This window comes from Pezoporus flaviventris, unplaced genomic scaffold (assembly GCF_033815535.1).
Source record: "Pezoporus flaviventris isolate CSIRO_AGI_PZ_B2104156 unplaced genomic scaffold, CSIRO_AGI_Pfla_v1 ptg000023l, whole genome shotgun sequence".
Classification (NCBI taxonomy): domain Eukaryota; kingdom Metazoa; phylum Chordata; class Aves; order Psittaciformes; family Psittacidae; genus Pezoporus; species Pezoporus flaviventris.
Window position 1 is genome coordinate 3,121,235 of NW_026892571.1, and position 18,490 is coordinate 3,139,724.

At 39.3% G+C, this 18,490-nt stretch overlaps 1 protein-coding gene across 4 annotated transcripts in view; it reads right to left on the minus strand.

Moving 5' to 3' along the window:
• Positions 1-18,490, minus strand: part of SLIT3 (slit guidance ligand 3) — a 518,888-nt gene that overhangs the window by 478,804 nt on the left and 21,594 nt on the right. For all 4 annotated transcript variants that reach the window (XM_061456398.1, XM_061456397.1, XM_061456396.1 and 1 more), the window contains 2 exons: positions 12,380-12,451; positions 8,143-8,214 (listed from right to left, as the gene is read on the minus strand). In XM_061456398.1, the coding sequence (XP_061312382.1) occupies positions 8,143-8,214; positions 12,380-12,451 (144 nt within the window). The remainder of the gene's footprint in view (positions 1-8,142; positions 8,215-12,379; positions 12,452-18,490) is intronic.

The following is an 18,490-nucleotide window of genomic DNA, read 5'->3' on the forward strand; positions in this document are numbered from 1 at the left end:
AGCTGACAGACTGAGCCAAGATGTGTCTCGATAAGACACAACATTTGCACTCCTCCCCAGTGATTTACTCAAGTGTACTATTCACACTCAAACCATCAATATCTGTTACTATTTTATTTGGAGACACACACACACACTCATACACACCAAGAACTACCATGTACTTGCTATTAGTTTTGTTCTGTGTGATTCTCAATTTAAACTGAGATACTGACTGTATCACTAAGCAATCCACCGTTTCTATCTTGTATAGCAGTTGCCATCATACCTCCTGAATAAATCTTGTAGCTATTTATCTTTGCATTACTGTTCACATTTCTCAGGGAAGCTAATGATTTTGCTTAGGATTATTTTTAAGTAAGTCTTACAGGAAACAAGGATTTGTTACTGCTGACCTGACGGCACTCCTTTCCAGTCAGATATCCAGCATGAGCTTCCTAGCAGGGCAAAGGTCAGCTGAAGTCCATTAAACACCTCTGCTCTAGCCATGAAAAAGCAGCAGAGCTTTCTGAAGTCTCAGGCCTCTCCAAGAAAAGCACAGGATATCCCTAGTACCTGAATTGTAGGCAGATAGTTCAGTACAAGGAGAATAAGATTTGGAAAAGATGATAAGCAGCTTAGTTTCTTGCAACAGATGAAACATCAGAAAACATCCAGTACTGGAACTGATTTCTAGCCCACCTAGAGCAGCATCCTGTTTCCAGCAGTGCCAATATGCAGGTGCATACAGAACCATAAGCACAGGACACACAAGCACAGCTTTGTTAGCTTGCAGCCTCTCTCAGATAGTCTTAGCTGGATCAAGTTTTTCATGTTCAGCATCCTTCAATGGATCTCTCTTTCATGAACACAGCCAACCTTCTGCTGACCATCTGTGAGCTTCTATTTTAGTCCTGTAAGAGCTCCAACATTTTAGGATTTCCCTACCCCTCCTCCCCTCTCCATTTCCCTGTTCTTCAACCCTGAATTGCATTTACTGTATTATGTCACAGTCACTCAATCTCATAAGGTACCTCCTACAATTCCGAAGATTGGGCATTTGGATTAAAACTGCCCATGAAGCAGTTTTCTGGAAGGATATAGAAGGCTGACAAGAGATGGAGTGGCTTGGGTCTCAGCCCCTCTGCTAACAGAGTAAATCTTGATCATGCTGCTTATTTTATATATAACTCCAACAGCACAAGAGGCAAATTCATACAAATTGGCTCTTTAAGAAAGAAGGGACAAGGCTGGAGGTCTTGGCTCATAGTTTAGCCAGTCAAACGAGTCAAGCCAGTTCCAAAATACTTTGTCTGGCTGGAAATGATACTTGTGGTTTGAAGGTTAGGTGAATCTACCTACCAGTATTTAGAAAGATTCCATGGAGAATTCAGAGACCATCGGCTCCAATAATGAGTCATAAACATCTCAGACTTAAAGTGAAGGTGTTATCCAGTTACAAGCCCACAAAACAACTAAAGACAACTCTTTCCTCTTGGAAGAAAGGAAAAGCATTGATGTAGACTAGCTCTGATTTAGCTATACACAAGAGACAGCAGAACAGCTCTGCAGCAAGACATGGACTGTTTGGGGACCAGAAAGTCACTCTGGTTTTACAGTACATAAGAAGACAGCACAGAGTAGGAGATCACAGCACTTGGATCAGCAATAAGAATGGCAGAATAATGAGAAAGCAGAAGTAATGACACAGACCAGTAAAACCTGTAGTAATCCAGGCTCACAAAAGAAAACCAGGAAGGTGCCTCTCATGCAGATGCCCAAAGAACTGCATGATGTTACAGGAAGATGTGACATATCACTGTGATGTATTTACAGAGCTTTCACACATGAACATTTCAGGACTCAACTTTTTATCTTCACATGGACATTAGAAGTCAAGAGCTTTTGTGTGGCTTCTGCCACAGAGGATGAACTAGAACTCACACAGCTCTCATGATGTCACTTTGGGATAGCTGCTCTCTGAGAAGAAGACAAAAGGCGAAAATAGGGAGAACGATTTCCTGTACTCCACAGAAACAGTAAATGCACACTGCTCCAGAGTAAAAATTAGAGAAGATTTAACCTTCCTCTAGGCTTCTGGTTGTGAATCAGCAGCAGGGTCAAAGTGTGGAACAAGTTTTGTGCAGCAAATTGACGAAGGAACTCATGAACTGTGTATGAGGGCGTTGCTGCTACTTTACTGCTACCAGGATGAGAAAATTATAAAGATTACTTACTTATATTGTGGTCCTCACTTAAGTGCTAAGAACTACACTATGGCCACTTGAAAGGTAAGACCCACACCTCAAAACACCACCACTCTTAAGAAAGCAGTAATGCTGTACCCATGCAAGTTAAACCAAACACTCCAAATAAAGTCCTGATTTTCCCATGTATTTTTCAGAGGGATTGTCTGAAAGGGAAGCCTTGGCCAAACCCCAAACTGTAAAGTAAAAAGGAATGGAAGTGACTCACATAATATTAGGAATACTGTGCAATACAGTGTGCTCCATGATTGTCCCATTGGCCCCCAGGAGCAAAATCAACAGCATCCCTTTGGATACTCACACCCAAAATGTTCTCATTCATCATGTTAGACTCATCCTAACGTAAGCAGTCACACAGACACTCCTTTGAAAGGCAGTGCTAAACTTGTCTTGAAAAAGCAAGATAAAAGAGACTGCCTTTTCACACATTGGTTATAGAATTCCTTTTTACTGTTTTAACTGGAATAATATCTCACAAGATATGCAACAACCATTATTAACAATATTAATTAAATATTAAGCAACATCAATAAATAATACTTGAAGCTGCAGCCATAAGCCAACGCAGCAAGGAGCTTCGTATTGCTAGCTCAGACTCAGGCAGTGCAAGAATCAAGTATTAGTCTATCCTTCAAACCAGGAGAACAAGAACACACCTGAAAGTGGTGCAAACCGAATTTCAGGGTTTAAACTCTTTGCCAGCTCCCACAAAGAGTGGCTAAATTTACAACAGGTCTCTGATAGAAACTGTTTGTGCCCATTTACAACAGATTACATCAGTGACACACAGACTGTGATCTGGGATTAGGCAGCACAAGTTTGTTTTATCCTATTGATGGAGATTGTTCGAGAAGTAATTCTGCCCAGTCTGAAGCAGTAACTCAAATTCTGACATATGCTATACTTGGTTCCTCAGGAATCAATGGGCAATGCTATCGTCTTTGACAGCAAAGAAACCCATCCTTCCAAAATGCAAAGACACTGCACCTTCAACATGCCTCCAAGCAGCCCCAATTCATGCCATTCATATCCTCCTCAGAGGGGAAGGTCCAGTGTCAGGAGCTGCCTGGGTAGCAGAACACAGGCACAAGGCTATCAATCCTCACTCCTGAAGCACCACCTGATCCTGGAGAGTTTGGTAGCAAACCTGGTACTACACCAACTTACATGTGGTAGCTTGAGAAGGTAGAGGAAAGTGTGCAAGTAATAAAATTGATTAAACATCAGATCACAGCTCTAAATCCATTTTAGTGTGTCTTTGTTCTCCAGCGTTTCCAGATAAGCATTTTATGATCACTGATCTCCAATTAGATATGCTATCCATAATGTCATAGGGAAATGCAGACATAAAAGAATAAAGCTTTTTTTCTGAAAGGTTACATTCAAACTGTCTTAGATATTTGCAAATGCATACAGCTTCATAAATACGGGTTGTGGACACAGTTCCAGAAATGCATCTACACTGCACACACTGCAAAGCCTGTATAAACACTATAGATCTGTCCAGGCTGCCAAAGACTCGCAATAAGCCTTTGTTTACAACAGCAAAGAACTGTCCAATGCTTTCATTGTTTTGCCCCTCCTCTGAAGCACTTAGCAATCTTTCCACTCAGCATGTTAATTACGGAAGATGCTTTTTGTATTACATGATTTATTTAAAGCCTCTTCAATCTCAATTTATGAAATCCAGATTGTGAAGCATCACAAAGCAATTTATTCTTCTCCTTAGCATCTCTGGTCACTAAGAGCAATCTTACAGCACACTATGCCAAATAAATACACTTTAATACCTTAATCAAGCATTTGGGAAACCAGTTACAAAGGCCCAATGCACAATAGCATCTCTGCAGTTAAAGGTCAAACGCAACTTCCATTTTGAACTCTGTCTTAGCACAAAATCAAGCCCATACATGCATAGGCAAGGATTAAAATCTGGATTTTAGTTTTTCATTTGGTTAAAGCTAATCATTTTTTCCAACTTAGAAAAGATTTGATTTGGCCATGCTTACACATTCCCCCCCTCCTCTAAACAACAAAACATATTTTTAGTATTTTCAGATGTTGAGATCTTTTATGCTAGCTACAGACACTAATTTGAGTAGAAAGAACCAGCCATCAGCCAAAGTCCAGCCTTTTGAAGATAATGCAGCTACGTGACAATTTCTGGCAGTTGGCTGTGGAAAAGTCAGGATCTGTTGGTGTCTTATATCCTGCCTCATTTTTCACATAAATGTGTGCCATACATCTGGCTCTGGAAAAAATCTCAGATCATCTTTTAGGCCCACCAGTATGCCTCTTTCTTCTTGATCCCCTCTGTACATGGAATATCAGAATCATTTTATCTTTAAACCATACAGAGTGTTAATAGCAAAGCATACAGCTGAAATGCTAAAATCCAAAATCAATGTGGGTGTAACACTTTGTACCAGTATAGCACTGTGTTTGTACAGGCATATGTACGCTACTTCAAACCACCAAAAACAAAACCAGGGAAGAGGATCAAAGTCAGACCTTTCACAGTTAACTACTAAGGGAAAAAAAACAGTGCAGAAGGAAACTAGCTAAAAAAGAACTGGAGCTTCTGAAGCCTTCCACGCACAACAGGCACAAGGTGTGGTTCTGAAACTGCTCCCCTGCTACTGGCAAGAAGGACATGACTACGACAATTTACAAGTGGCACTGTAAAGTTTAGCAGAACATTTCCATAGCTTCTTAACCACTTACTGAACAGATGCACACATCTGCCCGGCCCAGTCTGTCGTTCAACATCAGCCAGGAGCATTTTGGGGAAAGAAGCACTTCAGAGCTAAAGGAAAGGTGATCACTAGAGAAGCCTGAGGAGAAGCTAACAAGCCTGAGAGGAGACAATGGACACACACAAGTCATACTGAACCATAGGCTTGGCAAGCGGCGCAGTATTGCACTGCACCAAAGCACTGCTGGCTTGTCTGAGGCTCAACACCAGTGCAACAAGTAGAGGGTAGTAAGTGGTATGCACCAATTATATCCATTAATGTTGCCTCTTAACTTCTTCTGGTCAACTACCTCACCACAAATCTTTGTATTTTGGAATAGAACTATAGAAACTTATTGGAATAAACCCACTAGAAACACCTCTGGTTTTCCAATGTGGTAAGTATGACTGGTCATTCTGAAGAATTCTTAGGACTCTGCAAAATAACTTCTATTACTCAAACCACTGAATTTACTAAGAGGCAATGGCTAAAATTCCTGCGCCTTTGGAAAGCCGAGTACAAACATGCTAAAGTTAGAAGTGGCTTCTACATTCCACATTATTTCTTAACCTTGTACCATCCGTCATTTTACCATCAATTGCACTATGCGCTTCCTTCAGCTGATATTGACAAGCTTTATTAAGCTAATATAAAATTTTGGCAATATGCTGCTCTGTATCTAAACAATGCCTTTAGAGACTCCAACTGGTATTGGGAGCACTAATCTCCCACAAAAACAAAAGTCAGAGTCAAATCCAAACACCTGGAGAAGCACCATCCTGGTGCCTGTGGCAGCAGTGGCCAAGAGCTTTACAGACATCTGACTGAAAATTTACTATTACACAGGACAGAATTCTGTTCATTTACTCCGTTAATAACGATGGATTTGCTTCACTATCCAGACAAGTGAAAATATATTGTACTAAAATAATATTGGCCTAAGGGTATGTCCTTTGAATGATCACCATGGGGCGGGTGTAGGACAATATACATCCACTGTTACTTTGAATGGAAGACCTTTATATATGGTATCTTGCCAGGAATAGAAATTACTCTTGTTTTTTTCAAGTCTGACTCAATGCAGCTGCTGTGTTTCAAAAGTTAATGATTACTTTTGCATCTACTTCAATAGATCAAAAAGGAATGTTATTCCAAAATCGAAGCAGTATAAGCAATTTTTATTTGTTATTTGAAAGAAATTAAATGGAAAAAAGCCAGGTTTTTAAAATTTAAACAGCATACTTTCTTCATTAACATTTTGCAATGTTTGACAATACTTAATAAAATAGCTTTAATATTACCTAAAATGTTGCAATTTAGCCTTTATAAGTTATGCCAAACTTTCCACAGTTCATTCTCCAAAGCCTACTGACTCATAGTTTTGTCCTAAAAATGATTTAAGCTAAAATACAAAAAAGTTGCAAGTTTCCAGGCCTCCCTTTCATAACTACATTAATTTAGGAAATATTTTAATGACAGGCAATCCTAAAAGAGAAGCAGAGATGCAGTATGTTCAACAGGCCAAGTTAAGAGTCCACACAGGAAAAAGAGAGAGACTTTGAAACCTCACATCCTTAAAGAGACATTATCAAAGGTTTCACATTTCCTAACTTCTGGTTTCACAAAATAATGATTTTCACTTGCTAAAAGAGCAGGATCTTCAGAAAACAACACACTAAGATAACATTTGAGTATTATTTCTGGTTTCTAACAGCTAGCCCTTCTCCCAGATATTTTCTGAACTCATTCCATAGTTTAACTACATCTATCTCTGTCCAAATAGAGAAAGGTTTGTTTAGATATATAGACACACACATACATATATATATAGAATGAGCTTAAAACTACGATGCATTCAGTATACTGACTTGCGCAGATGACATATAACATGAACAAACTGTTTTCTACAGTGTCAGGCTATGCTTAATTTTGGAAAATTAAACTGTTCATTCTTTATTGCCCAGGAAACATGAGAGAAATCAGCTCTGGTGAAACTCTTTTCCTGAAAGTGCTTTCTAACTGAATATAGGTAAAAATGGGTTATAATCACAATTTAAAATTCACCTCCCTTATTGCCATAAATGGAGCTTTGAAATTCAAGACCAAAACCCTGAGTAAATTCACGTAAAAAGTTCAATGCACTAGTTAAACAACTTAAATGAGAATCTAATTCTGAGCCCATCTGAAACAGTTTTAGTACAGTATATGCTCAATACTCCACACTTCTCTCAATCTCTAGTGGGAACTTAACTTTTGAAAGATGCTTTAGAAAATAAGAATTAGAAAACACCAAGTCCTGCAACAAATGCCTTGCAGGTAACAGTTACCAAGCACAAAAACCTGCTTCTCCATTTAACAAACAGTGCTCCGAACCAGCATGAGATTTTATGCTAGTCACCTACCTCTAACAAAGAGTAATTCTCAGAAGTATGTCAGTTTACAGCTTCATGACAATGCTAAACAGTACAGACTGCTCAGAGGAGCAATTGGATATAGCACTACTGTGGTACTTCCTGATACTGAAGTTTATCCGCTTGCAGGGCCAGTAGTTTCTATAAATCAGATCCTGGATTAAGACCCCTCTTAGTGTCACCTTTTTTTAATAAATTAAACTGCTGCCAAAAGGAAAGGAAAACCAAAATGTCATCTCCACCAAGTCTTGCATTATACCCTGGCATTCACTAGTATCACTGGCATTGTGCAACTTGAAAGCAAATGAAGCTAAGGAGAAAATTATGTGTTAGAAATACTGTTGTTCTCAGAAGAGACAACTTCAATTTCCATTAGCATAGATTTTATATATAGATGAATACAAATATATAATCTACATATAATATGAAATTGTTATAAACATATCTTCTTTCACCTACATACCAATCTAAACAGTTGCCCAGATAATGACCTTTTGATAATGTTATTAAGATTCTGGTGTCACTGACAGTTACATTTTCTTGGCAAGCAATTACACATTTTACTTCAACTATTAAGTATCATGCAATATAAATTCAATGGGGTTTAAAAGCGTATCTGAATTTAAACAGGCACCCCTCTCTTTTCTTGAAAGAAGTTTACTTTATCATCATGAAATACTGTAAATGACCATTAACAGTGAGGTAGAAAACCTGTAGATTTCCCACAGATATAGAAATAGACATACTTACAGCCGTTCAAGTTGTTTTAGATCCTGAAACGCTCCACGTTCAATCACGCTAATCTGATTTTCTTCTAAGTGTCTGCAATTCCAGAAAAAAGTTAATTTTAAGACAACAGAATACAAAAGCTTCCCTGCTTCTCTTCACATATGCTACAAAGCCATTTCACAGAAGTACAAGTAACAGTTATAATCAGAGATGATTAAAAACATGGCACTGTTTCTCTTGGTCAGTAACAAGAAAGTGAGTCAAACATTGCCTCCTGACTGCCAGATTTGGGAACTGTTTTTGTTCCTAAACTTTTATAGCCATAACCATTATGCTCAGAAAGGTGTTTGTCTTGAAGCTGATTGTTACATCTTTAGTATATTACTCTTTGTTTATGTAATGCAATTGAGATAACTGACTCCTACAGTCCATAGCAGGAACCTACTCAATGTCAACATATATTTTTGTCCAGGCTTTGTGTTCTGCAAAAACTTCAGGCTTGACCCAGAGTAAACCACTCATAAGCAATCCAAAGGGGTTCAAGCCCTCTAGAAATACAGCCACGGCAGCTATGTGTCACAGCCCTGTATAGTCCTGCCGTACAACATGGTGTAAAACCCTAAGGGAAGAGTCCCTGGTTTCCACTGCATCTGACCCAGCCTTTTTTCACCTCTGAGACTAAGACAAGGAGAAGTTACAAGCAATGGAGACTCGCTCCTCTTTGATTCACACTGTACAGGAAACGACTGTTCATTTACACAGCTGAAATGCTCTTTAGAGGTATAGTGGAAGCCAAGGAATAGAAAGACCAACAGCTCCATTTAAGCCAAATTTTCCTCTCACACACCCATATTCTGCTTCTGTAAGAGCATTCACATACATAGACTTGGTCTCTAGGCCCTCTGAACATTTTATGTGGCTTTAGCTGTAACACAGAAAGGAAGAACTTGACACATAGTAAGTCTGGGCTCAGCCAAGACTAACTCGTGCAAAAAGCAGCGTTTTTGCCTGTTCCCAACAGCCACTCCTCCACTCCCAACCCTATGAGATGCTCAGAGCGGTTCAACTGGATAGCAGTTGAGAAGAGAGACAGCAAGAGAGTATTCCACAGCTAAAACCACATAAGAAGATCAAAAAGTGAAATTTAGAAACCCCAAACATGTGAAGCAGAGAGGTATGCTCTTAAAAGGAGGGGTAAGAAAAACTGCACAAGGAAAGCGAAACACGATGAAGTTACAAGGGCTAAAAGGAAAACATGCACAAAGGAATATTTTGCATGTATGTTGTCAGTTTGAGACTGGAAGCTGGTTTCTGTTGCACTATTCTACCCGTTTCCAGATCATTTGTTTTTTGTCCGAAAAGAGAACTAGACTTCCTTTCTAGGAACTCTGGGACATGTTTTATGTTTCTGTGCTTTCAACTATATCCCCATTGCACATGGGGATAGATCTGTTTTTAATGGGTACATTCTGGTTTTATTTCTTATGACTTGTATAGCAAACACCTCACTCCTCAAAGACTGAATGAACATGTTACAAAAACCTGTACTGCATACAGAACAAAAAGAAACATCATGTAAAGATGGCAAGCCTTATTTTGCTTATTGTTACGGGCATTCAGGATAAATGACTGCAACAGCATTAGACAATGTCTGACACTATAAAAAACTCAACCAAACCAAGACAACTACTGACACTAACGATAATATAGTACATGCATTTCAATAGACTTGCAAACTGGTATTGACAGTTGGGATGGGAGCCAAGGAAATCTAAGTAATTCCACTGTTAGAGAGGAGAGAAACACCACAGGAACAAAAAGTCTTCCAATAGATTTGAAACGTTTTCTTAGTATATGACAACTTGCTCAAAAGTGTTGAGGTAGTAGGAGAAAAGACTGATCTCAATTCAATTCATTCATTCACTGAATTATCACCAAGTATCTGTAACAGTTCAACAGGTGCAGTTTTAAGGCTTATTTTAGAAGATACTCAAAGTAAAACATTGACTGCAGAGGGCAATCCTCAGAATTACACAAAGGAATCTCCAGTGAGCTGGTGAGATTATGTCCTGGGTGCAGCTGGTCATGTCCTGGTTATTTTTCTCCTTCCCAGTAGCTGGTGCAGCACTACTGTGTGTTAAGTAGCACTGTGTTAAGCAGTGTGTTACATCTGAGCGTTTTAAGTCTGAGAACAATGCTGATAACACACCAAAGTTTTAGTTGTTGCTCAGTAGCACTTACTCTGATCGAGGACTTTTCCATCTCATGCTCTGCCAGTGAGGAGGCGCACAAGAAGCCAGGAGGAAGCAGAGCCAGGACACCTGATGCAAACGAGCCAAAGGTGTATTCCACACCACAGCACGTCATGCCCAGTATAAAACCTGGGGGGAGTTACCCACAAGGGCAGATCACTGTTTGTGTCAGGCTGGGTATCAGTCGTCGGGTGGTGAGCGGCTGTATCAGGCTTGTGTCACTTCTGTTTATTGGTTTTTTACCTTTCCCTTTTTAGTTTTATATTCTCTCTCCATGTTATTTCCCTTCTCATTATTATTAGTAGTAGCAGTTTTGTATTACACTTTAGTTATTGGACTGTTCTTGTCTCAACCCATGGGATTTATATTCTTTCTATTCTCCTCCCCATCCCAAACTGGGGGGAAAGGTGAGTGAGTGAGCGGCTGTGTGGTGCTCAGTTACCGGCTGGGCTTAAACCAGGACAGATTACTTGGGTGTTTCTTGATTTTTGATAGCTGTTTGTTTCAGAAGGGGTCAACAGAGTGCTAAACGAACCTGCCTCTGCCAGCGCTGGGACCAACTCAAGATTAGGTTTCTGTCTCTGTCACTAAAACTTGGAATTAGAGTGCAATGGTTTAGTGACGTACGACTGGTGAGCTACACACCACACACACAGAATGTAGTCACTATCATGCAACTTGCTAAACAGAACTAGGTATCAATTCTTGTTTCTTTTAAAATAAGATTAGAAATTTGAGCTTAATCCATTGGTTACTGTCAACATAAATAACTTGGATGTTTCAGAAACGTTTTCAATATAAACATCTCAGCCACTGCTTATGAACACACATGTATATACAATCTCCTCGATAACACATCAATGTTTCTCATTGAGAAGCTTGCACATTTGCACCCCAACAGCAGCATTCAGTCACTCAGTGACCAAACACAAGCCCAGTGAAGGCAGAAACCAAGAGTTACTTTAAATGAGAGCTCCAGAAACACCAAGTTCCTAAGGGCTCAGCCTCAACTAATTCAGCACACTACATTCAAAACTATTCTAAATCTCTCATCTGCCTTTTTTCCTCCACCCTCTCATACATGCCCAAATGTTTAAAGCTAGATACTGGATTTTACATATAAAAGTAATGCAATGAACTTAATTTTCACGAAGCAAATAGAAGATCCCCACAGTATTTCTGGCAGAAGCTTCAATATCTAGGTCTGCTTCTGTGTTGATATGAAGTGGATCTAAATTACTTGTTCAAGAAAATTAAAGGGGAAAAGTCCTGAAAGAACTGAAACATCTTCAAAATCTATTTCTGGTTCTTCTAACCCAAGATTATTTTCTTAAGAAAAAAATTCTATGTATAAGTACAATAAATATGTCTCAAGTAGGCCTGATTTTCATCACTAAATTAGCGGTGCCATCTGAGGTTCACAGAAGAGAAAACAGGAAATCCAGAATGACAAATTCTATAGACTGATGTTTGCCTTTTTGATGTTCAAAAGGCCCATTCAGAAGCACAGCTAAGCTCTTCCAGATCAAAAGACAGCACTACCTAAATCTTTTTGTATTTATTACTCCATATCAGACAAAGAGCAGCAAGGCAGCTTGTATACAAATAAGCTGTCTTTTAGTCAAATTCTGCTTCATCTTCTGCAAAAGTGCTATTAACGGCACTGGACCTTAAAGTGACTAAGTCTGAAAGTCCTGTTTGCTAGTGCTTCAGTGTAATTGATCTATGATCAGTGATTGGCAAGTGGACTGAACTTTTTACCTCAAGATTGATTAAAAGCCAGTGAGAAACACAAATAGCTCTGAAACTACTTTCAGACTTCAGCATGGAACTAAACTTTACTGTTTCACTACACAAACTGTTCCAGCTGCCTGATTTAAAACAATACAAACAACTGAATGATGTGCAGAAGTTACTAGCATCCGAACTCTAGAACTATGGACATTCTCAGGACCAGCACCCTAAAAGAGTCTTGTAAAGAAAGACAAGCTTTGTGTTGTACTCACAAGACACGGAGATTCTTCAGTCCTGTGAAGTCTGTCTTCGTGATTCTTGTGATGTTATTTTTTTCTAGATCACTGCAGAGGAAAAAGAAACAGCATTCAGACACTGTATCAGACCTCCAAAATTTGGTTAGCAGAAAGTATCTCCATCACTGGACCATCCATCAGCTGCTCAAACTGTGCAAACTAATGTTTTCAGTAAAAGCTCAAAAAAGCAAGACATCAATCCTGATGCATTTTGCCTCCTTCTCTGAGTACATTGCTCTCATACAAGGAGTTTTTTTCATTTTTATTTCTAGTACCAGTCCTCACTCTATGTTTCTTTCTCCCTCAAGACTGCAATCTTGTAAGAGGCTAAATACACTCAAGACCCAATAAGTGTAATACAGCTGAAAGAGTATTGAGCCACAAAATGAAGGTCAAACTGGGGTTCTGCTAAACCCAAGGGAGTCTAGCCTGCCACAGAAACTTAAGCTACACAGACCTTGAGAAGAGAACACTTACTTTAGTGACTCCTCTGCGTGATCCTACCCAGATGATTGGAAGATTTGCAAGGTTATGGTTTGTTGGGTTGGTTGGCTTGCTTTGATTTGTTTAGGGTTTTTTTTTCAAGCACCTTCAGCCTCCTGATCCCAGTTTTTCGGAAATGCTGGTTTTCAGAAGATACTGTTAATCCCACTGCCCTGCTTCCCAAGTGTGCTCACCCTTTGCCAGTTCCCACCTTCTGTCTTTAAACTCTCAATTTCCTAACACCTCTGCTATGTGCCAACACACTTTCCTCGTGTGGTCACATACCAAGCATTACCTCCTGCACTCTCTTTCAGTCTGTGCTAATTTATGCTCCAGATTCAAAATTACTAACTGGAATCTTTCCCACAACAGGGAAAATCCAGTGTTAACCAGACTGGAGCTGCCCTTTTGTCTGCAGCTTTGCTTTGGAGTGAGCACACCAAAAAATATATACAAATTTCCAGTTTAAACTTATCTCTTACTAAAACAGATTCAAGATAAAACACCCTAGTTTTAAAATTGAGTCAAATTCAAAATAAAGGTATTTATAAACTAATTCTCCTTGCAAGACTGATCTTATACTGAAGGATAGCTCTCAGTACACTAACTTTGGAGCCTTTAGAGTCACAGACAACCAAGAATAATCCCTTTTGTTTCCCAACGAAACGAGTCTTTCTGTCATTTCATTTCAAAAGAGTATCCCAAATACCTTCTGGTGCTCCTGAGTTGCTGTTTTCTGTCTCCTAGACTTGCTCTGTTAGACTCCACTACAGTTCTCCCAGTTGAACATGTCCTGGGGATTGGGGTTTGGGGTTTCTTTGTAGTTTCTTTCTGTGCAGATGTTCCTACCTACCCTAGCGCTAACAGAGAGAGACAAGACACGCAGCTCATCTTTCTTCCTTGGTTTCAGCCATGCTTATTTAACAGAATAAGCAATATGCAGCAAACTTACAATTAATAAAACCAGATACTCTCCATCAGGTCACTACAAATGAGTTCCAAGTGTCAGTTCCGCTGGATACAAAGAGCCTTTCATGAGAAATCAATTTTCTACTATTAGAGGAACCTTTTTTTAATTCTGACTCCCATCTCATGTCTACCAAAAGCTGCTGAATTTCACAAATACAAGCCTTTGGGGTAACAGTTTTCATGCCAAAAAACAGTCAGTATTTTTCTAGAGATCAGGCATTGTAAACAGCACGGTGTGATAAATTCCGCACTCTACTGCCATCAAATGAAAATAATCTAATAGGAAAAAATAGCCATTAGGCTAGGCATTCATTTTCTAAAAAGACTATGAGATCACAGATCCACAGCGGGAAGTAGAGGCTTTTCCTATGCAATTTACTTTTACTATGGCTCCTGCATTAATGTGCACTGGGATACAACTCTCTTGTATTTAAAAGGTTCCACTTCTCTCCCATTTCTAGTAAAATTCAATAACAAAAAGATTATAGATTACAGTATTACTTTTAAGTATGCTTGTCAATCATCTGACACCTGCACTAACCTCGACCCTGAAATGCTTTCTGAAAATCAGACGGGTGTTACTAAGAGCAGTTTCAAGGTGATTATCTCGGTACAAAAAGGAACCCAAGAAAGGTGAAGAAATCAGAACTCACAGGAATGCCTCGACTGTCACATTTGTATTTGCAGAAACGCTGCATAGATGGCTGTCTAGGATGCTTCTAAGTGCCTGGCAAGTAATATAGCAAACACTGCAAAAGCTCTTCAAGTGTTGAGAACAGATTAATCATTTGTAATCATTCACATCCCAGCCTGCACGGCGGAAAAGTGCTCCTGGCTGCACAATTTCCAGTAATTCCCCATCACACATGCAGTTCCACAAAAGCTTTCTGGTACGGCTGCCACTTAAGCTAGTCTTTTCCCACCTCAGGTGAGGTCCTATTAGCAGGGTAGAACTACTACTAAGAAATACGTGAGTGTCCAAGCATAAATGAATATTCGTTTTCAATCAAGATCATATTTTTTCTGCAGACGTGAAGTAATATTCTTCTAAGGCATGAAATGAAAACTAATTGTCATGGTAACAAATGCAATTTTTCTAGTGTGGACCACATCATCAAATAAAGGCAGTTATGTATTTTGAAGTTTCACCTTGTTAAAGGGTATGTTTTCAATACGCATAGAAGAAACAGGACTGACTTTATAATCTAACAACTTCCCCAAATGCTTCTAACCATGAAAATAAAGAGGTTTTTCCTAATACAAACACTACCCTCCACCTATCACAACTGTAGATATTTAGATGAGTACAGGCAATAGTACTCATCTGAAGAAATATTTCCTATTTCTAACATACATAATTGTTTTCCGATATGTTCCCTAAATCTCAGATGCAAACAGATATGGAATTAAGCTCCTTTTACTGTCATTTTAACATGCTGGTGCATTCACTTACTGGAACTGAAAAGCTAAAAAACCCACTCAACCCAAGAACTTAATACAGTATGAGCTGCTTCAGAACTGCAGGTATATATCTGGTGCTTAGAAGCCTACAGTGACGATGATTACACTCACACTTCACACTGACAAAATCCCAGCCTAGATGTCTACAAGATTTGTGGCAGGGACAAACCAGCTGCAGTTCAAGATCTCCATCTTTTCCACAGCATCTTAATTTGCCACAGACAACAAAAAGAAAGAAGAGATTAAGGGCTACTTAAAAAAAAAAAAACACACAGACCAACCAACCCCTAAAATTCAAACCGATAATTCTACAAATTGTCCATAATGAGAACTCTTGACTGAATTCTTCCATTAAAAACAGAAGCCTTATAGAGAGAGATAGTATTTTTTGCATCAATCCTACAGTGGGTGTTTCTAAGGTATAAGCAAGACATTAACAGTATTTGAAGCATGAATAATAGACTGGAGTGAATCAACAAGTGTTTTGTAATATTTCTATATAATCTGTTTCTGATTGCTATTGATAAATGTCAAAGTAATACTAATAAAATTCTTAAGTCATAAAATTGTTTAAAAACAGATAAAATTTTAGGATTTTGTTTATGCATCTTTGCATAGGACATAGTTAAGTAATAGAAGAAACATTTTCCTGTCAAGAAACCCATTTTCTTAAGCACAAATGGGTACTAAAAGGAGATGGGGGGAGAAATCCCTACATTTCAGCTAAATGAACAAGACAGCCAGTATCCTTGGTTGACCTGTGTCAATTATGCCTTAAAAACGTCCATTAAAGAAAACCCACAAAACATCCACCGCCATTGCATGTACCAGCCATTTTCTTCCACTGCCTTGATCCTGTTGATTGAATCGTGCTTTTCCCCAGGAATACCTTTGAATCACTGCCTACATTTTTCAGATTTTCCAGCTTAATTTCCTCTTCTGTTCTCAGTTCAGTTCTTCCACCCTAGTGCATCATTAACTACTCACTGGTGCGCCAGCATGACCCGATTGCAGGAAGCATTGGAAAGAATTAAATCTGAAATAAGCCACGCATAAACAGCTTGTGCTTTACTTGCATGTTGTTTCCCATCTGCTTTTCATGCCATTCCTTCAGAAGTTTTCCCTCGTCTCTATATCACAGAGGGTCTAGCAAAACACAGCATTAAGATAGTCAGAGTTCTCCAAGGCAGGCAGGAGACAGTTGAGGTGTATGTGGCAACAGAGTGTCGTTGGCCCCACTTCTGTCCATTTTGTAAGACCTAATTCCAAAGCATAGCTTTACTCAGGTTAAATGACTACATGCAGAACCACATTCCTGCCACAATACACAGCAATCTCCCCACCACACCACACCTTCCACCCAGCCTGAGACCAGTCTCACACACCAGCTCTATTCCTCTCTACTTTCAGCCCCAGGAACACTCCTGCTATTCAACATTCTTCCTCAGGTGAAACCTGCAATGCCCTATTCTGAAGATTTTAACATTCCTTGATCAATACATATCTTGAGACTGCTTTCTCCTCTACTCCCGCAGACTGGCCCACCTTACTCTGTATACATAATAGCAACCATTCTATTAATGCCTTCTGAAGGTTAGTGTGCAAGTCAAAGGCTTCCATTTCTGTAAGTGAAATTACTTGGACGATGCTCTAACTTGAAGAGAGCCATTGTTCATGAAGCTCACTTTGCCTAGACCATTTAGGATTTAACTGATAACTGCCGTCTCTGTCTCTGTTTTAGAAAGCAGTGTTCACCTTCTGAACACGTGCCTGCTCCAGCATGCTCTCCCTCAAGGCTTGTCTGCCATTTGAAGAAACACAGACTAAAACCTTGAACTACTATGTAACACTTCCTCCTCCTGTTCGCAGTAGGTCTAACACTGCTGCAAAGCAGCAGACTGCCACAGGTTACCCCCTCAGTCAATTAAACTTTGTGACTGAAGTTACTCAACTAATGCAGACATTAGTGGTTTACAGCTGGTATTTGTGGGCATCATAATATTTTATATTTCCTTTATAAAGTTTGGCAGCTGATTATGTGCTCACTAGCGGGTTTCAACTACAAAAACCTAAACCTTAACATCTAATCTTGGTTGCCTTTCAAACATACTGCTACTCATAAGAACCGTTGGAAGCAAGCACAGCTTGGAAATCATCTGAGTCAAAGGCACGGGGAAATTATACACTAAAGGAGAACAGAATTTATATCTGATCTATAACATCAACAAATACGTGAAGACATATTCATCCTACATACAGTCCTTATTGTGCAGAATTCCTGCGTTTTGCATAGTATGTGAGGCCAAGAGGATGTTAGATCTTGCTCAACACGTCCACCCCACCCCACATACATACAAGCCCAGCTACTACTCTTTGTCATTTCATGTTCAGATAAGATTGTCCCACCATCTATCAAAGAAAACTCCATTAAGGAACACAGGTCGCTTCTAGTGTGTCAGCAGCAAAGTTCATATCCCTCGCTTAAAAGAAAATGGAACTGTCATCTACATCAGCTTTAGTAAAGCTGTTGGTATCAGGTCTCTCTTGTTGATCTGTTTCCCTTTAGCATGTAACATGTTAAGGACAATGCAGGTGTGGCAGCTTTGAGAGAACAGGCATGGAAGGAATCATTTCAGTGGGAACAGAAACATGAATTGGACAGAATGGTACAAGACACCATGAAAGTGACTTCAGATGAACTATTAAAGGGAATTCTACTCATAAACATGTCCTGCTATGTTCTAATAACAATTTAATTCAATACATATTTTGTAGCTGTTGAAGATTAAGTCGCATAATATACACGCTTATTGCAAACAGGGATGCTTGGAGCAAGTGGAGCAAATCCTGCTTCATAGCAAGAATTCCTCTGACTTGCTTCACCTTTCAGTCTTCTTTAAAGACAATCTAGTGAACTTAAGACAACCTTTAAAATGTTTTAAAGCACCAACATTCTCTGGAGCATACCATTATACAGCTTCAAACAGCACCAGGAATGCACACATTTCCTCTGTCACACTGCTGAAATTTCAGTTGATAATTATTGTGCTTCACCACTCAACACTTCCAAAACATCCGGACACTGCTCCGAGTCCCCACCCTATTCCTTGGACTGTAGGAAGTTTATGACTTGAGAAATAAATCCACTTGTCACTTCACATTACGTGCTTCTGT